A 22,578-nucleotide genomic window follows, 5' to 3' on the forward strand; every position below is an offset into this window, starting at 1 on the left:
CCCCCAATTTTGGGGTTTCCCCCCAATTTTGGGGTTTCCCCCAGTTTTTGGGGTTTCCCCCGTTTTTGGGGTTCCCCCCAGTTTTTGGGGTACCCCCAGCCCCTCTTTGCCCCCCCAGGACCCCCGGGGGGACCCCGACCCCGAGCCCGGGGGGGTCCCCGAGAAGTTGAAGACCCCCCAGAAGGGGACCAGGGGGGAGGCGGCGTCACCCCGGTGAGGGACCCCAAAATTGGGGACACCCCAAAATTGGGGACACCCCAAAATCGGCCACCCCAAAATTGGGGTCCCAAAGGGGGATTTAGGACCCCTGGGGGGGATTTTTGGGGGTCCCAAAGGAGGGGATTTGGGGGGTGGGGGTGGATTTTGGGGTCCCCGAGGGTTTTTTGGGGTCTGGGGGGATCTTTTGGGGTCCCTGGGGTTATTTTGGGGTCCGTGTTGGTTTTTGGGGTCCCGGGTGAGTTTTTGGGGTCCCGGGTGTGTTTTTGGGGTCCCGGGTGGGTTTTGGGGTCCCGGGTGGGTTTTGGGGTCCCGGGTGGGTTTTTGGGGTCCCTGGTGTTATTTTGGGGTCCCGGGTGTGTTTTTGGGGTCCCTGGTGTTATTTTGGGGGTCCCGGGTGGGTTTTTGGGGTCCGTGTTGGTTTTTGGGGTCCGGGTGGGTTTTTGGGGTCCCGGGTGTTATTTTGGGGTCCGTGTTGGTTTTTGGGGTCCCGGGTGTTATTTTGGGGTCCCTGGTGTTATTTTGGGGTCCCGGGTGTGTTTTTGGGGTCCGTGTTGGTTTTTGGCGTCCGTGTTGGTTTTTGGGGTCCCGGGTGGGTTTTTGGGGTCCCGGGTGGGTTTTGGGGTCCCGGGTGGGGTTTTTGGGGTCCCGGGTGTTGTTATTTTGGGGTCCGTGTTTATTTTTGGGGTCCCTGGTGTTATTTTGGGGGTCCCGGGTGTGTTTTTGGGGGTCCCGGGTGGGTTTTTGGGGTCCCGGGTGGGTTTTTGGGGTCCCGGGTGGGGTTTTTGGGGTCCCGGGTGTGTTTTTGGGGTCTCTGGTGTTATTTTGGGGTCCCGGGTGGGTTTTTGGGGTCCCGGGTGGGTTTTTGGGGGTCCCGGGTGTTATTTTGGGGTCCCGGGTGGGTTTTGGGGTCCCGGGTGTGTTTTTGGGGTCCCTGGTGTTATTTTGGGGGTCCCGGGTGGGTTTTTGGGGTCCGTGTTGGTTTTTTGGGGTCCCGGGTGTTATTTTGGGGTCCCGGGTGGGTTTTTGGGGTCCCTGCTGTTATTTTGGGGTCCCGGGTGGGTTTTTGGGGTCCCGGGTGGGTTTTTGGGGTCCCTGGTGTTATTTTGGGGTCCCGGGTGGGTTTTTGGGGTCCCTGGTGTTATTTTGGGGTCCCGGGTGTTATTTTGGGGTCCGGCTGGGGTTTTTGGGGTCTCTGGGTGCAGCGCTGTCCCCCCAGGCCGGACGGGGGGGTCCCCCCGGGCCGGGGGCGCAGAGGGACCCCCCTGAGGGATCGGGGGGTGCCCCGGGGGGGCCCCGGAGAGAAAAGCCCCGAGGGAGAGAGACCCCCCGAGGGACCCCCCCGGGAACAGGTGACAGGGACGGGGACAGGGGACAGGGACAGGGGACATTGGGGACATTGGGGACAGTGGGGACAGGGGACAGTGGGGGGGATATTGGGGACATTGGGGACAATGGGAACGGGGACAATGGGGACAATGGGGACAATTCGCATAGGAGCAATGGGGACAATGGGGACAATGGGGACAGGGGGGACAATGGGGGGGACAGGGGGACAATGGGGACAATGGGGACATTGGGGACATGGGGACAGTGGGGACAATGGGGGGGACATTGGGGACAATGGGGACAATTGGGACCATGGGGACAATGAGGACAATGGGGGGGGACATTGGGGACATTGGGGACAGGGGGACAATGGGAATGGGGACAGTGGGGACAATGGGGACAATGGGGACACGGGACAATGGGAATGGGAACAATGGGAACAATGGGGACAATGGGGACAATGGGGACAATGGGAAGGGGACAGTGAGGACAATGGGGACAATGGGGACATTGGGGACAATGGGAAGGGGACAATGGGGACAATGGGAATGGGGACAATGGGGACAATGGGGACAGTGAGGACAATGGGGACAATGGGAAGGGGACAATGAGGACAATGGGGACAGTGAGGACAATGGGGACAATGGGAATGGGGACAATGGGGACAATGGGGACAGTGAGGACAATGGGGACAATGGGAATGGGGACAATGGGGACAATGGGGACATTGGGGACTGGGGGACAGTGGGGACAATGGGGACAATGGGAATGGGGACAATGGGGACAATGGGAATGGTGACAATTTGGACAATGGGGACAATGGCAACAATGGGGACAATGGGAATGGGGACAATGGGGACAGGAACAATGGGGACAATGGGAATGGGGACAATGGGGACAGGAACAATGGGGACAATGGGGACATTGGGGACAATGGTGACAGGGGAATATGAGTGACAATGGGGACAAGGGACAATGGGAACGGGGACAGGGGGGACAGTGGGAATGGGGACAATGGGGACAATGGGGACAATGGGGACAGGGGAATATGAGTGACAATGGGGACAAGGGACAATGGGAACGGGGACAATGAGGACAATGGGGACAATGGGGACAATGGGGACAGTGGGGACAGGGGGACAATGGGGACAGGGGGAATGGGGACAATGGGGACAATGGGGACAATGGGGACAATGGGAATGGGGACAATGGGGACAATGGGAACAGTGGGGACAATGGGGACAATGGGGACAATGGGAAGGGGACAATGGGGACAGTGGGAATGGAGACAATGGGGACAATGGGGACAAATGGGGACAGTGGGACAATGGGGACAATGGGAATGGGGACACGGGGGACACCATGGGGACACTGGGGTGGGGACATCGTGGTGACCCCATTTTTTGGGGGGGGGGTGTTGGGGGAGGTGACAGCAGAGCTCTGAGCCCACCCAGGGGGGAGACCCCAAACCCCCCCTGCTCCCCAAATCGGGACTTTGGGGGTGACCCCTCATTTTGGGGGTGACCCCTCATTTTGGGGGTGTCCCCACGGTGTCCCCACGGTGTCCCCACGGTGTCCCCACGGTGTCACCCCCCAGGGTCCCCGGCGGGCGCTGTGGGAGCAGTTGGGGGGGGCGCTGGGCCCCGAGTCGGGGCTCCCCGAAAGTGTCATCCTGGTCAGCACCGGCGAGTGGCAGGGACAGGTGAGGGACACCCCAAAATATGGGGGGGGCACCCCAAAATATGGGGGGGAGGGAACCCCGAAATATAGAGAGGGGATCCCAAAATGTGTGGGGGTTTCACCAAAAAAAGGGGGGCACCCCAAAATATGGGGGGGGGGACACCAAAATATGAGAGGGGATCCCAAAATATGGGGGGGTTTCCCCAAAAAAAGGGGGGGCACCCCAAAATATGAGAGGGAAACCCAAAATATGAGAGGGAAACCCAAAATATTGAGGGCACCCCAAAAAAAGGGGGGCGCCCCAAAATATGGGAGGGAACCCCGAAATATAGAGAGGGGATCCCAAAATGTGGGGGGGTTTCCCCAAAAAAAGGGGGGCACCCCAAAATATGGGAGGGGAACCCAAAATATGGGGGAGGGGACACCAAAATATGGGAGGGAACCCAAAATATTGAGGGCACCCCAAAAAAAGGGGGGCGCCCCAAAATATGGGAGGGAACCCCGAAATATAGAGAGGGGATCCCAAAATATGGGGGGGTTTCCCCAAAAAAAGGGGGGCGCCCCAAAATATGGGAGGGAACCCAAAATATGGGGGAGGCACCCCAAAATATGGGGGGGGGGCACCCCAAAATATGAAGAGGGGATCCCAAAATATTGAGGGCACCCCAAAATAAGGGGGGCACCCCGAAATATGGGGGGGCACCCCAAAATATGGGGGAGGGACTCCAAAATATGAGAGGGAAACCCAAAATATTGAGGGCACCCCAAAATATGGGGGGGAGGGAACCCCGAAATATAGAGAGGGGATCCCAAAATATGGGGGGGGTTCCCCAAAAAAAGGGGGGGCACCCCAAAATATGGGAGAGGCACCCCAAAATATGGCGGGAGGGAACCCCAAAATATAGAGAGGGGATCCCAAAATGTGGGGGGGTTTCCCCAAAAAAGGGGGGCGCCCCAAAATATGAGAGGGAACCCAAAATATTGAGGGCACCCCAAAATATGGGGGGGAGGGAACCCAAAATATGAGAGGGAAACCCAAAATATTGGGGGCACCCCAAAATATGGGGGGGAGGGAACCCCAAAATATAGAGAGGGGATCCCAAAATATGGGGGGGGTTCCCCAAAAAAAAGGGGGCGCCCCAAAATATGGGAGGGAACCCAAAATATGGGGGAGGGGACACCAAAATATGAGAGGGGATCCCAAAATATGGGGGGGTTTCCCCAAAATATGGGGGGGAGGGAACCCCGAAATAGGGCAGGAGGGACCCAAAAAAGTGGGGGCACCCCAAAATATGGGGGGTTCACCGAAATATGGGTGGGGCACCCCAAAATATGGGAAGGAACCCAAAATATGGGGGGGGGCACCCCAAAATATGAAGAGGGGATCCCAAAATATTGAGGGCACCCCAAAATAAGGGGGGGGACACCCTGAAATATGGGGGGGCACCCCAAAATATGGGGGGCGTGACAGAATATTGGGGGCGGGTACCCAAAAATAATGGGGGGGGGGCACCCAGAATTATGGGAGCGGGCACCCAAGGGTGGGGGAGCACCCCAAAATATGAAGAGGGGATCCCAAAATAAGGGAAGGAACCCCAAAATAAGGGGGGGGAGACACCCCGAAATATGGGGGGCACCCCAAAATATGGGGGGCATAACAGAATATTGGGAGCGGGCACCCAAGGGTGGGGGAGCACCCCAAAATTGGGAGGAATAAGTGGGGGGGCACCCCAAAATTGGGAGAGGATGTAAATATAGGGTGGGGGGCGCCCCAAATTTGGGGGGGGGTCACCCCAATATAAGGGGGGGTTTTAACTGGGGAGGGGGGACACCCCAGAGATGCCAAAATGGGGGGGGGTGCCCCAAATTGGAGGGGGGGGTGGATGTAAATGGGGGTGGGGGGCACCCAGGGGTGGGGGGAACCCCGAAATAGGGGAGGGGGGTTTTTGGGGGGGTGGGCACCCCTCGGGGGGGTTTGGGGGGGGTCTCTGACCATGCCCCCCCCCCCCAGTGGGTGTCCGAGCTGCTCGTGGCCCAGGGGGTGCCCGTGGTGGCCACGGCGGGGGGAGGGGAGCTCCAGGCCGCCCTCGGGGCCATCCTGACCCGGATCCAGCGGCTGTGAGTGACCCCCGACCCCCCCCCAAAATATGGGACCCCCCCGAAATATGGGACCCCCCCCAAAAATCTGGGACACCTCTAAAATCTGAGACCCCTCCCCGAAATCTGGAAACACCCCCCAAAAATCTGGAAACACCCAAAGTCTGAGACTCTTCCCATAAAATCTGGGACCCCCCCCCCAAAATCTGGGACCCCCCCCCCAAAATCTGGGACCCCCCCCCCAAAATCTGGGACCCCTCTAAAATCTGAGACCCCTCCCCGAAATCTGGAAACTCCCAAATCTGAAACCACCCAAAGTCTGAGACTCTTCCCCCAAAATCTGGGACCCCCCCCCAAAAATGTGGGATCCCCCCCCAAAAATGTGGGACCCCCAGAAAATATGGAAACACCCCCCCAAAAATCTGGAAACTCCCAAATCTAGAACCACCCAAAGTCTGAGACCCTTCCCCAAAATCTGGGACCCCCCCCCAAAATGTGGGACACCCCCCAAAAAATCTGGGACCCCCACAAAATATGGAAACACCCCCCCAGAAATCTGGAAATCCTCCCACAAAAATCTGGAAACTCCCAAATCTGGAACCCCCCACAAAATCTAAGACCCCCCCAAATCTGGGACCCCCCCCCCAAAATCTGGGACACCCCCCCCCCAAAATATGGGACCCCCCCCAAAATATGGGACCCCCCAAAATATGGAAACAGCCCCCCAAAAATCTGTAAACTCCCAAATCTGGAACCACCCAAAGTCTGAGACTCTTCCCCAAAATCTGGGACCCCCCCCAAGTCTGGGACCCTTCCCCAAAATATGGAAACACCCCCAAATCTGGAACCCCCCCAATCTGGGACCCCCCCCCAAAATCTGAGACCCCCCCCAAAAATGTGGGACCCCCCCCCCGAAATATGGGACCCCCACAAAATATGGAAACACCCCCCCAAAAATCTGTAAACTCCCAAATCTGGAACCACCCAAAGTCTGAGACTCTTCCCCAAAATCTGGGACCCCCCCCCAAAAATCTGGGACCCTTCCCCAAAATCTGGGACCCCCCCCAAAATCTGAGACCCTTCCCCAAAATCTGGGGACCCCCCCCAAAAATCTGAGACCCCCACAAAAATCTGAGACCCCCCCAAAATCTGGGACCCCCCCCCAAAATGTGGGACCCCCCTAAAATATGGAAGCACCCCCCCAAAAATCTGGAAACAGCCCCCCAAAATCTGGGACCCCCTCCCCAAAATCTGTGACTCCCCCAAATCTCAGACCCCCCCCAAAATCTGGGACCCCTCCCCGAAATCTGGAAACCCCCAAATCACGAAACACCCCCCCCCCAAATCTGGCACCCCTCCCAATCTGGGACCCTTCCCCAAATATGAGCCCCCCCCCCCCAAAATCTGGGACCCTCCCAAAAATCTGGAGACCCCCAAATCTGGAACCCCCCACAAAATCTGGGACACTCCCAAAATCTGAGACTCTTCCCCAAAATCTGGGACCCCCCCCCCAAAATCTGGGACACCCCCCTAAAATCTGGGACCCCTCCCCGAAATCTGGAAACCCCCAAATCTGGAAACAACCCACCCAAAATCTGGAACCCCTCAAAATCTGGAAACCCCCAAATCTGGAAACAACCCCCTCCAAATCTTCCCTTACCTGTCCCTACGTGTCCCCACCTGTCCCCCTGATCCCTCACCTGTCCCCTCACCTGTCCCCCCCTCCCTCACCTGTCCCCAGGTGTTCACAGGAGGTGTCCCCCATGTCCTCACCTGTCCCCTCACCTGTCCTCTCCATTCCTCACCTGTCCCCAGGTGTCCCCAGATGTCCCTCATGTCCCTCACCTGTCCCTCACCTGTCCCACACCTGTCCCCACCTGTCCTCTCCATCCCTCAGCTGTCCCACACCTGTCCCTCACCTGTCCCCAGGTGTCCCCCATGTCCTCACCTGTCCCTCACCTGTCCCTCTCATGTCTCTCACCTGTCCCCCCTGTCCCCTCTCCTGTCTCTCACCTATCCCTCTCATGTCCCCAGGTGTCCCCCATGTCCTCACCTGTCCCTCACCTGTCCCCAGGTGTGTCCCCTCATCTGTCCCCACCTCTCATCTGTCCCTCCATCCCTCACCTGTCCCCAGGTGTCCCCTTACCTGTCCCTACGTGTCCCCACCTGTCACCTTGATCCCTCACCTGTCCCCAGGTGTCCCCCCCTGTCCCCACACCTGTCCTCCCCCATCCCTCACCTGTCCCTAGATGTCCCCAGGTGTCCCCTCACCTGTCCCTATTTGTCCCCAGGTGTTCACAGGAGGTGTCCCCCATGTCCTCTCCTGTCCCTCACCTGTCCCCAGGTGTCCGCCCCTCCCTCACCTGTCCCCAGGTGTCCCCAGGTGTCCCCTCACCTGTCCCTCACCTGTCCCCAGGTGTTCCCAGGTGTCCCACCTGTACCTCACCTGTCCCCACCTGTCCCCAGATGTCCCCTCGATCCCTCATCTGTCCCCAGGTGTCCCCCCTGTCCCCTCACCTGTCCCCAGGTGTCCCCTCACCTGTCCCCTCACCTGTCCCCGCAGGTGTCCACAGGTGTCCCCCCTGTCCCCTCACCTGTCCCCCCCTCCCTCACCTGTCCCCAGGTGTTCACAGGAGGTGTCCCCCATGTCCTCACCTGTCCCTCACCTGTCCCCAGGTGTCCCCTCACCTGTCCCTACATGTCCCCACCTGTCCCCCTGATCCCTCACCTGTCCCTCACCTGTCCCCAGGTGTCCCCATGTCCCTCATGTCCCCATCTGTCCCTCACCTGTCACCATCATCCCTCACCTGTCCCCAGGTGTCCCCTTACCTGTCCTTACATGTCCCCACCTCTTCCCCTGATTCCTCACCTGTCCCCAGATGTCCCTCACCTGTCCCCTCACCTGTCCCCACCTGTCCCCTCACCTGTCCTCTCCATCCCTCACCTGTCCCCAGGTGTGTCCCCTCATCTGTCCCTGTGTGTTCTCACCTGTCCCTCACCTGTCCCCACCTGTCCCCAGGTGTCCCCTCACCTGTCCCTCTGATCCCTCACCTGTCCCCTCACCTATCCCACACTTGTCCCTCACCTGTCCCCAGGTGTCCCCTCACCTGTCCCCCTGTCCCTCACCTGTCCCTCACCTGTCCCCAGGTGTCCCCTCACCTGTCCCCCTGTCCCTCACCTGTCCCCACCTGTCCCCAGGTGTCCCCTCACCTGTCCCCCTGTCCCTCACCTGTCCCTCACCTGTCCCCAGGTGTCCCCTCACCTGTCCCCACCTGTCCCCGCAGGTGTCACTGCTCGCCGCTGTCCCCCCGCGTGCTGAAGGTGGCGGCCGTGGGGGGGGCCGGGTACCACGGGCACCTCCTGAGGGCGTTCGTGCGGCACCTGGGCACAGCTGGGGCACACCTGGGCACAGCTGGGGCACACCTGGGCACACCTGGGCACAGCTGGGCACACCTGGGCCCCCGCGGGCCCGACTGGCTCAGCCTCCTGCGCTTCCTCATCGTGCCCCTGGGTACCTGGGCACACCTGGGCACACCTGGGCACACCTGGGGGTGTTGGGGGCACACCTGGGCACAGCTGGGCACACCTGGGGCACACCTGGGCACACCTGGGCACAGCTGGGGGTGTGGGGGGCACAGCTGGGCACAGCTGGGCACACCTGGGCACAGCTGGGGGGGTGGGGGGCACACCTGGGCACACCTGGGGGGGTGGGGGGCACACCTGGGCACACCTGGGCACACCTGGGTGTGTGGGGGACACACCTGGGGGAGTGGGGGGTACACCTGGGCACAGCTGGGGGGGTGGGGGGCACACCTGGGCACAGCTGGAGGACATGGGGGACACCTGGGCACAATTTGGGCACCTGAGGGGCACCTGCAGGGCATGGGGGACACACCTGGGGGGCACCTGTGGGCATTGGAGGGGGTATCTGGGCACACCTGGAGGTACCTGGGCACACCTGGGCACACCTGGGGGGTACCTGTTCACACCTGGGACATACCTGGGCACACCTGGAGGTACCTGGGCATACCTGGAGGTACCTGGGGCACACCTGGGGGGTATCTGGGCAGATCTCGGGGGTATCTGGGCATACCTGGGGCACACCTGGGGGGTACCTGGGCACACCCGGGGGGTCTCTGTGCCCACCTGGCCGCTGTGCCCGTGTCACAGGTCCCCACCCGGTGGCGCAGCACCTGGGCACCCTCGATGGCCGCTACGGTGCCACCTTCCTGGACCCGCCCTGGCGGGAGCTGTTTGCCCGCAGCGAACCCCCACCCAGCGGTATGGCACACCTGGGCACACCTGGGCACACACCTGGGCACACCTGGACACACCTGGGGCACACCTGGGCACACCTGGCACACCTGGGCACACCTGGCACACCTGGGCACACCTGGACACACCTGGGGCACACCTGGGCACACCTGGGCACACCTGAGCACACCTGGCACAGCTGGGATACACCTGGCACAGCTGGGCACAGCTGGGATACACCTGGGCACACCTGAGCACACCTGGGCACGGCTGGGCACAGCTGGGACACACCTGGGGCACACACCTGGGCACACCTGGGCACACCTGGGCACACCTGGGGCACACCTGGGCACACCTGGGGCACAGCTGGGATACACCTGGGCACACCTGGGCACACCTGGGCACACCTGGGGCACACCTGGGCACAGCTGGGCACGGCTGGGCACACCTGGGATACACCTGGGATACACCTGGGATACACCTGGGCACACCTGGGCACACCTGGGACACACCTGGGCACACAGCCGGGCACACCTGGGACACACCTGGGCACACCTGGGACACACCTGGGCACAGCTGGGGCACACCTGGGACACACCTGGGCACACCTGGGCACTCACCTGGGGGCACCTGGGCACGGCTGGGGCACACCTGGGCACACCTGGGACACCTGGGCACAGCTGGCACACCTGGGCACGGCTGGGATACACCTGGGCACACCTGGGCACGGCTGGGCACAGCTGGGCACACCTGGGCACACACCTGGGCACAGCTGGGCACACCTGGGCACACCTGGGGCACACCTGGGCACAGCTGGGCACACCTGAGCACACCTGGGGCACACCTGGGCACACCTGGCACAGCTGGGATACACCTGGGCACAACTGGGCACACCTGGGATACACCTGGGTCACACCTGGGCACAGCTGGGCACAGCTGGCACACCTGGGCACACCTGGGCACTCACCTGGGCATGGCTGGGGCACACCTGGGCACAGCTGGGCACGCCTGGGCACACCTGGGATACACCTGGGCACACCTGGGCACACCTGGGATACACCTGGGCACACCTGGGATACACCTGGGCACACCTGGGATACACCTGGCACAGCTGGGCACACCTGGGCACACCTGGGCACACCTGGGACACACCTGGGCACAGCTGGCACGGCTGGGCACAGCTGGGCTCACCTGGGCACACCTGGGCACACCTGGGATACACCTGGGCACAGCTGGGGCACAGCTGGGCACACCTGGGGCACGGGGGGGGACACCGGGGTCACCTCCTGTCCCCCCCGTGTCACCTCTGAGGTCACCCCGATGTGTCCTGGGGGAGGGGGAGCACCCATGGGTGGGGGGGGGAGCACCCATGGGGGGGGGGTGTCTGTGCCATCTCCTGTCCCCCAGAGCCACCCTGGTGTCACCTGCAGGGGACACCCCGAGGTGCTCTGGGTTTGGGGGGCTACCTGGTGTCCCCGAGTGTCCCCGGGGTGTCCCCAGGGTGTCCCGGGGGTGTCTTGAGATGTCCCCTGGGTGTCCCCGGGATGTCCCCGCGGTGTCCTGGGGTTTCGGGGTGTCCCTGAGATGTCCCCGGGATGTCCCCGGGGGTTTTGGGGTGTCCCCGAGGTGTCCCTGGGATGTCCCATGGGTGTCCTGGGGTTTTGGGGTGTCCCTGGGATGTCCCCTGGATGTCCCCTGGGGTGTCCCCGGGATGTCCCCGGGATGTCCCATGGGTGTCGTGGGGTTTTGGGGTGTCCCTGAGATGTCCCCTGGGTGTCCCTGAGTGTCCCCGGGGTGTCCTGGGGGTGTCCCTGAGTGTCCCCTGGGTGTCCCCTGGGTGTCCTGGGGTTTTGGGGTGTCCCCGAGTGTCCCTGAGGTGTCCCCTGGGGTGTCCCCGGGGTGTCCCATGGGTGTCCTGGGGTTTTGGGGTATCCCCGGGTGGTCTCAGATGTCCCTGAGGTGTCCCCTGGGTGTCCCCTGGGTGTCCCCTGGGGTGTCCCACAGGTGTCCTGGGGTTTTGGGGTGTCCCTGAATGTCCCCGAGGTGTCCCTGAGATGTCCCCGGGATGTCCCCTGGGGTGTCCCCGGGGTGTCCCATGGGTGTCCCTGAGTGTCCCCGGGATGTCCCCACGGTGTCCTGGGGTTTTGGGGTGTCCTTGAGATGTCCCCGAGTGTCCCCGGGGTGTCCCTGGGTGTCCCTGAGTGTCCCCGGGGTGTCCCCGAGGTGTCCCCGCGGTGTCCCGGGGTTTTGGGGTGTCCCCGGGATGTCCCTGAGATGTCCCCGGGATGTCCCCGGTGTCCCCAGAGCCCTTCAGTGTCGCCGGGCGCATCCTGAGTTTCGTGGCGGGCGCGGGGGTGACGCTGCCGCTGCCGGTGGCCGAGGCCATGCTGGCCTGCGGGGACAAGTTGTGAGTGGGGACAGGGGACACCGGGGACACCGGGGGGTTGGGGACACCGGGGGGACAGCGGGGGGACATCGGGAGGATTGGGGACATCGGGGGGGTTTGGGGACATCACTGGGGGATTGGGGACATTGTGGGGATAGGGGGGACATGGGGACATTGGGGACACTGGGGGGATTGGGGACATGGGGGGGACACCAGGGAGGTCTGGGGACATTGGGGGGACATCGGGGGGACACCGGGGACATTGGGGGGTTTGGGGACATCAGGGATATTGGGGACGTGGGGACATTGGGGACATCACTGGGGGATTGGGGACAGCGGGGGTTTTGGGGACAACGAGGGGATTTGGGGACATTGGGGGATTGGGGACACCAGGGGGACACCGGGGGGTTGGGGACATCGGGAGGATTGGGGACATCGGGGGGACACTGGGAGCATTGGGGACATGGGGGGGTTTGGGGACATCAGGGACATTGGGGACAGGGGGGGAACACCGGGAGGATTGGGGACATTGTGGGGATTGGGGGAACATGGGGACATTGGGGACATTGAGGGGATTGGGGACATCGGGGGGACACCGGGAGGATTGGGGACAGCAGGGACATGGGGACATTGGGGGTCTGGGGACATGGGGGGATTGGGGACACTGGGGGGACACCGGGGGTTTGGGGACACCGGGGGGATTGGGGACAGCAGGGGATTTGGGGACACCAGGGGGACACCGGGGGCATTGGGGGGTTTGGGGACATCACTGGGGGTTTGGGGACATCGGGAGGATTGGGGACACTGGGGGGACATCGGGGGGTTTGGGGACACCGGGGATTTGGGGACATTGGGGGATTGGGGACATCGGGGGGTTTGGGGACATTGGGGGATTGGGGACACCAGGGGGACATCGGGGGGTTTGGGGACAGCAGGGGATTTGGGGACATCGGGGGGATTGGGGACATTGGGGTTTGGGGACATCAGGGATATTGGGGACATGGGGACATCGAGGGGATTGGGGACATCGGGGGGATTTGGGACATTGGGGGTTTGGGGACACCGGGGACATGGGGACACCGGGGGGTTTGGGGACATCGGGGGCTTTGGGGACATCGGGGGGATTGGGGACATTGGGGACATCGAGGGGATTGGGGACATCGGGGGGATTGGGGACATTGGGGGATTGGGGACATTGGGACATTGGGGACATCGGGGGGACACCGGGGGGGTTGGGGGATTGGGGACATCGGGGAGATTGGGGACACCAGGGGGACACCGGGAGGATTGGGGACATCGAGGGGATTGGGGACACCGGGGGTTTGGGGACACCAGGGGGACACCAGGGGGTTTGGGGACATTGTGGGGATTGGGGGAACATGGGGACATTGGGGACATTGAGGGGATTGGGGACACCGGGGGGACATCGGGGACATTGGGGACATCGGGGATATTGGGGACACTGGGGGGACACCGGGAGGATTGGGGACACTGGGGGGACACGGGGGGGATTGAGGACATCGGGGATATTGGGGACATGGGGGGGACACCGGGGATTTGGGGACATCGGGGCCATTGGGGACATCAGGGGTTTGGGGACACCGGGGGTTTGGGGACATGGGGACATTGGGGACATCACTGGGGGATTAGGGACATTGTGGGGATTGGGGGGACATCGGGGACATTGTGGGGACATTGTGGGGACATTGTGGGGACATTGTGGAGACATGGGGGACATTTTGAGATTGGGGACGCTGAGGGGACATTGGGGACATCACAGCGGGCGGGCGGTGACACCGGGGCAGCGGCCCCGCCACTGATGTCCCCAACTGTCCCCAGCCCCGACGAGGACTCGTGCCAGAAGTTCGTGCCCTTCGTGGGGGTGAGACGGGGGAGGGGACACCGGGAGGGGACACCGGGGGTGGCACCGGGGAGGGGACACCGGGAGGGGACACCGGGGGTGGCACCGGGAGGGGACACCGGGAGGGGACACCGGGGGGGGACACCGGGGGTGGCACCGGGAGGGGACACGTCCCCTGGGGCACAGAGTGTCCCCAAAGTGTCCCCAAAGTGTCCCCAAGGTGTCCCCAAGGTGTCCCCCCCCGCAGGTGGTGAAGGTGGGCCTGGCCGAGGATCCCCCCCCCGCGCCGGGTGAGTGGCTCTGTCCCCCCCCGTGTCCCTTTTGTCACCCGTGGGTGTCCCCCCCAACCCCCCCCCCGTGTCCCTTTTGTCACCCGTGGGTGTCCCCACCCCCCCCCGTGTCCCTTTTGTCACCCGTGGGTGTCCCCAGTGCCCCCCCCGTGTCCCTTTTGTCACCCGGGGGTGTCCCCAGCCCCCCCCCGTGTCCCTTTTGTCACCCGTGGGTGTCCCCAGTGTCCCCCCCGTGTCCCTTTTGTCACCCGGGGGTGTCCCCAGCCCCCCCCCGTGTCCCCTTTGTCACCCATGGGTGCCCCCCCCGTGTCCCTTTTGTCACCCGTGGGTGTCCCCAACCCCCCCCGTGTCCCTTTTGTCACCCATGGGTGCCCCCACAGGTGACGGTGACACCGAGGGGACCCCCCCCACTCTCGCTGTCCCCTCCACGTCCCCCCCCGCGGGGGGAGGGGTCGGGGGTCCCCGCGAGGCCGCGACCCCCCCCGCGTCCCCCTCCATGGCCGGGGGCACCCCTGGGTGAGACCCCGACCCCCCCCGGCATGGGGGAGCACCCATGGGTGGGGGGGGGGGGGTGGAGTTTTGGGGGAGGGTCCCGAGGGCGGCTCTGGGGGTTTTTGGGGTGGGGGTCTTTGGGATTTTGGGGGTTTTTCCGATTCTTGGGGGGTCCCTGGGTATTTTGGGGAGGGGTCCCTGGGATTTTGGGGGTGTTTCCGATTCCCTGGGGAGGGTCCCTGAGTATTTTGGGGAGGGGGTCCCTGGGATTTTGGGGAGGGGGTCTCTGGGATTTTGGGGAGGGGGTCCCTGAGTATCTGGGGGTGTCTTGATTCCCGGGGGGGGGTCCCTGGGTGTTTTGGGGAGGGGTCCCTGGGATTTTGGGGGCGTCTCGATTCCCTGGGGGGTCCCTTGGTATTTTGGGGAGGGGTCTCTGGGATTTTGGGGGTGTTTCCAATTCACGGGGGGTCCCTGGGGATTTTGGGGAGGGGTCCCTGTGTATTTTTGGTGTGGGGGGGGGCTTGGGGATTTTGGGGAGGGGTCTCTGGGATTTTGGGGATGTTTCCGATGCCCTGGGAGGGTCCCTGAGTATTTTGGGGAGGGGTCCCTGTGTATCTGGGGGTGTCTCGATTCCCGGGGGAGGGTCCCTGGGTATTTTGGGGAGGGGTCCCTGGGATTTTGGGGAGGGGGTCCCTGGGATTTTGGGGAGGGGTCCCTGGGATTTTGGGGAGGGGGTCCCTGGGATTTTGGGGAGGGGTCTCTGGGATTTTGGGGAGGGGGTCTCTGGTATTTTGGGGAGGGGTCTCTGGGATTTTGGGGGTGTCTCGATTCCCTGGAGGGTCCCTGGGATTTTGGGGAGGGGTCCCCGCCCCCCTTTCTCTAATTTGGGGAGGGGTCCCTGTCCTCCTCTCTAATTTGGGGAGGGGTCCCCGCCCCCCTCTCTCTAATTTGGGGAGGGGTCCCTGTCCTCCTCTCTAATTTGGGGAGGGGTCCCCGCCCCCCTCTCTCTAATTTGGGGAGGGGTCCCCGCCCCCTCTCTCTAATTTGGGGAGGGGTCCCCGCTCGGGGAGGGGTCCCCGCCCCCTCTCCCTAATTTGGGGAGGGGTCCCCGCCCCATTTCTCTAATTTGGGGAGGGGTCCCCGCCCCCCCCTCTCTAATTTTGGGGTGTCCCCCCCCCGCAGCCCCCCGGGGGAGGCGCTGGGGCTGCAGGTGGATTATTGGGGAGGGGTCCCCACCCCCTCTCTCTAATTTGGGGAGGGGTCCCCGCCCCCCTCTCTCTAATTTGGGGAGGGGTCCCCGCCCCCCTCTCTAATTTGGGGAGGGGTCCCCGCCCCCCTCTCTCTAATTTGGGGAGGGGTCCCCGCCCCCTCTCGCTAATTTGGGGAGGGGTCCCTGTCCTCCTCTCTAATTTGGGGAGGGGTCCCCTCCCCCCTTTCTCTAATTTGGGGAGGGGTCCCTGTCCCCCTCTCTAATTTGGGGAGGGGTCCCCGCCCCCTTTCTCTAATTTGGGGAGGGGTCCCCGCCCCCTCTCTAATTTGGGGGGTGGTCCCCGCCCGGGGAGGGGTCCCCGCCCCCTCTCTCTAATTTGGGGAGGGGTCCCCGCCCCCTTTCTCTAATTTTGGGGTGGTCCCCGCCCCCCTCTCTAATTTTGGGGAGGGGTCCCCGCCCGGGGAGGGGTCTCCGCCCCCCTCTCGCTAATTTGGGGAGGGGTCCCCGCCCCCCTCTCTCTAATTTGGGGAGGGGTCCCCGCCCCCTCTCTCTAATTTGGGGAGGGGTCCCCGCCCCCTCTCTCTAATTTGGGGAGGGGTCCCCACCCCCCCCTCTCTAATTTTGGGGTCTCCACCCCCCCGCAGCCCCCCGGGGGAGGCGCTGGGGCTGCAGGTGGATTATTGGGGAGGGGTCGCCCCCCCCGAGCGGCGGCGGGGGGAGGGGGAGCGGCGCGAGGGGGGGGGTCCCAAGACCACCCTGAGGGGCACCTTCCGCTCGCTGCTGGTGACGCGGCTGCCGCCCCCCGGGGACCCCCCCGGGACCACCCTGGCCATGACCCTGGTCAGCCGCGAGAAGAACAAAAAGGGTGAGGGGGCACCCCAAAATTTGGGAATTTGGGAATTTGGGGGTTTGGGGGCACCGAAATTTGGGGGTTTGGGGGGTTTGGGGGGGGTGGGAGCTGAAATTTGGGGGTTTGGGGGGGTTGGGATGGGGCAGGAGCTGAAATTTGGGGGTTTGGGGGAGGGGAGGAGCCGAAATTTGGGAATTTGGGGGATTTGGGGTGGGGCAGGAGCCGAAATTTGGGGATTTTTTGGGAATTGGGGGAGGGCAGGAGGTGAAATTTGGGGATTTGGGGGAGGGGAGGAGGTGAAATTTGGGAATTTGGGGGAGGGCAGGAGGTGAAATTTGGGAATTTGGGGGAGGGCAGGAGGTGAAATTTGGGAATTTGGGGGTTTGGGGGAGGGCAGGAGTTGAAATTTGGGGATTTGGGGGGGTTGGGATGGGGCAGGAGACGAAATTTGGGGGTTTGGGGGAGGGGAGGAGGTGAAATTTGGGGTTTGGGGGAATTGGGGGAGGGCAGGAGCCGAAATTTGGGAATTTGGGGGGCTTGGGATGGGGCAGGAGACGAAATTTGGGGATTTGGGGGAATTGGGGGAGGGCAGGAGGCGAAATTTGGGGGTTTGGGGGGGGAGAAGAGCTGAAATTTGGGGGTTTGGGGGAATTGGGGGGGGCGGGAGGTGAAATTTCGGAATTTTTTGGGAATTGGGGGAGGGCAGGAGTCGAAATTTGGGGGTTTGGGGGAGGGGAGGAGGTGAAATTTGGGGGTTTGGGGGAGGACAGGAGCTGAAATTTGGAGATTTGGGTGAGGGGGCACCCAAATTTGGGGATTTGGGGGGGGTTGGGGGGGGGCAGGAGGTGAAATTTGGGAATTTGGGGGAGGGTGGGAGTTGGAATTTGGGATTTTGGGGGGTTTGGGGGAGGGCGGGAGGTGAAATTTGGGGATTTGGGGGATTGGGATGGGGCAGGAGGTGAAATTTGGGGGTTTGGGATGGGGCAGGAGGTGAAATTTGGGAATTTGGAGGGTTTGGGGGAGGGGAGGAGGTGAAATTTGGGAATTTGGGGGGGTTGGGGGGGGCAGGAGGTGAAATTTGGGGGTTTGGGGGAGGGGAGGAGCTGAAATTTGGAGATTTGGGGGAGGGGAGGAGGTGAAATTTGGGGGTTTGGGGAGGGGTGGGAGGTGAAATTTGGGAATTTGGGGGAGTTGGGGGAGGGCAGGAGCCGAAATTTGGGAATTTGGGGGAGGGGAGGAGGTGAAATTTGGGGGTTTGGGGGATTTGGGGGAGGGCAGGAGCTGAAATTTGGGAATTTGGGGGAGGGAAGGAGCCGAAATTTGGGGGTTTGGGGGGGGGAGGAGGTGAAATTTGGGGGTTTGGGGGAGGGGAGGAGGCGAAATTTGGGAATTTGGGGGAGGGGAGGAGCCGAAATTTGGGAATTTGGGGGAGGGGAGGAGCTGAAATTTGGGAATTTGGGGGAATTGGGGGAGGGCAGGAGCTGAAATTTGGGAATTTGGGAATTTGGGGGAGGGCAGGAGCTGAAATTTGGGAATTTGGGGGAGGGGAGGAGGTGAAATTTGGGAATTTTTTGGGAATTGGAGGAGGGCGGGAGCCGAAATTTGGGGGTTTGGGGGAGGGGAGGAGCCGAAATTTGGGGGTTTGGGGGGGGGCAGGAGTTCAAATTTGGGGGTTTGGGGGAGGGGAGGAGGTGAAATTTGGGAATTTGGGGGAATTGGGGGTGGGCGGGAGACGAAATTTGGGAATTTGGGGGAGGGGAGGAGCCGAAATTTGGGAATTTTGGGGGGTTTGGGATGGGGCAGGAGCCGAAATTTGGGAATTTTGGGGAGGGCGGGAGTTGAAATTTGGGGGTTTGGGGGAATTGGGGTTTGGGATTTTGGGGATTTGGGATCGGGGGGGGGGGTTGGGGTGGATTTGAGGTGGATTTTTGGGGTGTTTTTAGGCTGGTTTTAGGCTGTTTTGGGGTGGATTTGAGGTGGATTTTTGGGGTGTTTTTGGGCTGATCTTGGAGCGGTTTTGGGGGTAAATTTGGGGTGGTTTTGGGCTGTTTTGGGGTGGATTTGAGATGAATTTTGGAACTATTTTGGGGTTGGTTTTTGGGCTGGTTTTGGGACTATTTTGGGGCTGTTTCAGGATGTTTTGGGGCTGTTTTGGGGCTGTTTCGGGATATTTTTGGGCAGGTTTTGGGGCTGTTTCGGGGCTATTTTGGGGATATTTTTAGGCAGGTTTTGGGGCTGTTTGGGGATATTTTTGGGCAGGTTTTGGGCAGGTTTTGGGGCTGTTTGGGGCTATTTTGGGGCAGGTTTTGGGGCTGTTTTGGGCAGGTTTCGGGGCTATTTTGGGGTACTTTCGGCTTGGATTTGGGGCCGTTTTTGAGCGTTTTTTGGGGCCCCTCCCCAGTGCCCGCCCTGTTCAAGCGGCCCCGCGAGCCCGACAAGAGTCGGGGGGTCGAGGGGATCACGCGGCTGATCTGCGCCCCCCGACCCCCCCCGGCGCTGCTCAGCGGTGGGTGCGGCACCCAAGGGTGGGGGGTGGCACCTGCGGGGGGAATCCCCAAAATTTGGGTGGTTTGGGGGGGGGTTTCTCTCTCTCCCCTCCCCCATTCCCTGGCCGGGGTTTCATTGATGGGGTGGGGGAGGGGCGGGGGGTTTCGGGGGTGGTTTTGGGGGGTCGGGGGGGGTCCCATGGGTGCCACCCCCACCCCCGCAGTGACCGTGGATGGCACCCAGTGGGACGACATCAAATTCTTCCAACTGGCGGCGCAGTGGCCGTCCCACGTCAAACATTTCCCCGTCGGCCTCTTCGGGGGGGGCAAAGGCCCCTGACCCCCCCCCCCAAAAAAACCCGACCCCCCCCCCAAAAAACCCGACCCCCCCCCAAAAAACCCAGAACCCCCAAACCCGCGGGGGGAGGGGTCCCCCCATCGCTTCTGCAGCGTCCTTGTGTCTCCCCTCCCCTCCCCTCCCCCCCCCCCCCGCCAAAAATGGGTGCTGGGACCACCCCCCCCCACCCCAAAAAGTGTCACCGACCCCCCCAAAAAAGTGCCACCAACCCCCACCCCCAAAAAGTGTCACCGACCCCCCCAAAAAGTGCCACCAACCCCCTCAAAAAGTGCCACCAACCCCCCACCCCAAAAAGTGTCACCAACCCCCCCCAAAACTGCCACCAACCCCCCAAAAAGTGTCACCAACCCCCCCCCAAAAAGTGTCACCAACCCCCCCCAAACTGCCACCGACCCCCCCCAGACTGCCACAAACCCCCCCAAAAAGTGCCACCAACCCCCACTCCCAAAAAAGTGACAACGCCCCCCAAAAAAGTGCCACCAACCCCCACTCCCAAAAAAGTGACAACGCCCCCCCAAAAAAGTGCCACCAACCCCCCCAAAAAAGTGCCACCAACCCCCCCAAAAAGTGCCACCAACCCCCCCCAAAAAGTGCCACCAACCCCCCCCAAAAAGTGTCACCAACCCCCCCAAAAAGTGCCACCAACCCCCCCAAAAAGTGCCACCAACCCCCACCCCCAAAAAAGTGACAACGCCCCCCCCAAAAACTGCCACCAACCCCCCCAAAAAGTGCCACCAACCCCACCCCCAAAAAAGTGACAACGCCCCCCCAAAAAGTGACACCAACCCCCCCCAAAAAGTGCCACCAACCCCCCCAAAAAGTGCCACCAACCCCCTCCCCTCCCCCATCCCCAGTGCCAAAATTTGGGGGAGGGGTTTGGGGAGGGGGGGGGGTCTCAGCCCCTCCCCCCTCTCCCCTCCCCCACCCCACCCCGCACGCGCACAGCCCCTCCCCCACCCCGCCCCTCCCCCACCCCCAGCTTGGCTTTGGAGCCCCTCCCCCACCCAAGGGCGCGGTGGGGGAGGGGTCGCGCGTGGGGGTGGGGGAGGGGTGGGGGTCTCAATAAAGGCTCCGAGAGCCGCGAGCGCCTCGTGACAGCGCCCCTCCCCCACCCTGGGGTGTCCCCTCAGCCCCTCCCCCACCCGGGGGTGTCCCCAAACCCCTCCCCCACCCCGGGGTGTCCCTCAGCCCCTCCCCCACCCCGGGGGTGTCCCCAAACCCCTCCCCCACCCCGGGGTGTCCCCAAACCCCTCCCCCACCCCGGGGTGTCCCCAAACCCCTCCCCCACCCGGGGGTGTCCCTCAGCCCCTCCCCCACCCGGGGTGTCCTCGAGCCCCTCCCCCACCCCGGGGTGTCCCCGAGCCCCTCCCCCACCCCGGGTGTCCCCAAACCCCTCCCCCACCCCGGGGTGTCCCCGAGCCCCTCCCCCACCCCGGGGTGTCCCTCAGCCCCTCCCCCACCCCGGGGTGTCCCCGAGCCCCTCCCCCACCCAGGGGTGTCCCCCTGCCCCTCCCCCACCCAGGGGTGTCCCCCAGCCCCTCCCCCACCCCGGGGTGTCCCCAAACCCCTCCCCCACCCGGGGGTGTCCCCCGAGCCCCTCCCCCACCCAGGGGTGTCCCTCAGCCCCTCCCCCACCCCGGGGTGTCCCTCAGCCCCTCCCCCACCCGGGGGTGTCCCCGAGCCCCTCCCCCACCCCGGGGTGTCCCCTCAGCCCCTCCCCCACCCGGGGGTGTCCCCCGAGCCCCTCCCCCACCCCGGGGTGTCCCCAAACCCCTCCCCCACCCAGGGGTGTCCCTCAGCCCCTCCCCCACCCAGGGGTGTCCCCCGAGCCCCTCCCCCACCCAGGGGTGTCCCCAAACCCCTCCCCCACCCGGGGGTGTCCCCCCAGACCCCTCCCCCACCCAAGGGTGCCCCCAAACCCCTCCCCCACCCGGGGGTGTCCCCGAGCCCCTCCCCCACCCAAGGGTGTCCCCAAACCCCTCCCCCACCCCGGGGTGTCCCCCAGCCCCTCCCCCACCCAAGGGTGTCCCCAAGCCCCTCCCCCACCCCGGGGTGTCCCCCAAACCCCTCCCCCACCCAGGGGTGTCCCCAAGCCCCTCCCCCACCCAGGGGTGTCCCCAAACCCCTCCCCCACCCAGGGGTGTCCCCCGAGCCCCTCCCCCACCCCGGGGTGTCCCCAAACCCCTCCCCCACCCAGGGGTGTCCCCAAACCCCTCCCCCACCCGGGGGTGTCCCCCGAGCCCCTCCCCCACCCCGGGGTGCCCCCCGAGCCCCTCCCCCACCCAGGGGTGTCCCCAAGCCCCTCCCCCACCCCGGGGTGTCCCCAAACCCCTCCCCCACCCCGGGGTGTCCCCCGAGCCCCTCCCCCACCCCGGGGTGTCCCCGAGCCCCTCCCCCACCCGGGGGTGTCCCCGAGCCCCTCCCCCACCCCGGGGTGTCCCCTGAGCCCATCCCCCACCCGGGGGTGGGGGATGGGGACATCATGGCCGTGGTGGCACCGAGAGGGACACGGTGACATCGGGGGTGGCACTCGGGGGTCTCGGGGACACTCGGGGCACCCACGGGTGGCCTGTCCCAGGTGCCACCCCCAGTGTCCCCTGGGGGCACCCGGGGCCACTCGGGTGTCACACGGGTGTCACTCGGTGTCACACAGGTGTCACGCTCAGTGTCACACGGGTGTTATAGTGTCACAGTGTCACACAGGTGCCACATTCGGTGTCACATGGATGTCACTCGGGTGTCACTCAGGTGTCACAGTGTCACACTCAGTGTCACACTCAGGGTCACTCAGGTGTCACAGTGTCACAGTGTCACACAGGTGATCACATGGATGTCACTCAGGTGCCACAGGTGTCATTCAAGTGTCACATGGATGTCACTCGGTGTCACTTGGGTGTCAGGTGTCTCATGGATGTCACTCGGTGTCACTCGGTGTCACTCAGGTGCCACACTCAGTGTCACTCAGTGTCACACAGGTGGTACAGGTGTCACTCAGGTGTCCCAGTGTCACACTCAGTGTCATAGTGTGACACAGGTGTCACATGGATGTCACTCAGTGCCACACTCAGT

The 22,578-nt window shown here is 63.3% G+C and overlaps 1 protein-coding gene across 3 annotated transcripts in view; it reads left to right on the forward strand.

Annotated features, from left to right (window-relative positions):
• PACS1 (phosphofurin acidic cluster sorting protein 1) overlaps window positions 1–20,588 on the forward strand; it is a 45,599-nt gene extending 25,011 nt beyond the window's left edge. Inside the window, exons 12-24 of one of the 3 annotated variants that reach the window (XM_072920143.1) lie at window positions 119–213; window positions 1,436–1,568; window positions 3,143–3,247; window positions 5,237–5,343; window positions 8,607–8,833; window positions 9,493–9,603; window positions 11,881–11,983; window positions 13,802–13,844; window positions 14,071–14,113; window positions 14,494–14,629; window positions 16,460–16,680; window positions 19,067–19,171; window positions 19,376–20,588. In XM_072920143.1, coding sequence (XP_072776244.1) covers window positions 119–213; window positions 1,436–1,568; window positions 3,143–3,247; window positions 5,237–5,343; window positions 8,607–8,833; window positions 9,493–9,603; window positions 11,881–11,983; window positions 13,802–13,844; window positions 14,071–14,113; window positions 14,494–14,629; window positions 16,460–16,680; window positions 19,067–19,171; window positions 19,376–19,491 — 1,545 coding nt within the window. In that variant the 3' untranslated portion in view covers window positions 19,492–20,588. Of the gene's footprint in view, window positions 1–118; window positions 214–1,435; window positions 1,569–3,142; window positions 3,248–5,236; window positions 5,344–8,606; window positions 8,834–9,492; window positions 9,604–11,880; window positions 11,984–13,801; window positions 13,845–14,070; window positions 14,114–14,493; window positions 14,630–15,787; window positions 15,934–16,459; window positions 16,681–19,066; window positions 19,172–19,375 lie in introns of those variants that run through there. The other 2 variants (XM_072920144.1, XM_072920145.1) reach the window with 2 other exon arrangements.
• Window positions 20,589–22,578: the final 1,990 nt, after the last annotated feature.

Source organism: Taeniopygia guttata, chromosome 31 (genome assembly GCF_048771995.1).
Source record: "Taeniopygia guttata chromosome 31, bTaeGut7.mat, whole genome shotgun sequence".
In the NCBI taxonomy this organism is placed as follows: domain Eukaryota; kingdom Metazoa; phylum Chordata; class Aves; order Passeriformes; family Estrildidae; genus Taeniopygia; species Taeniopygia guttata.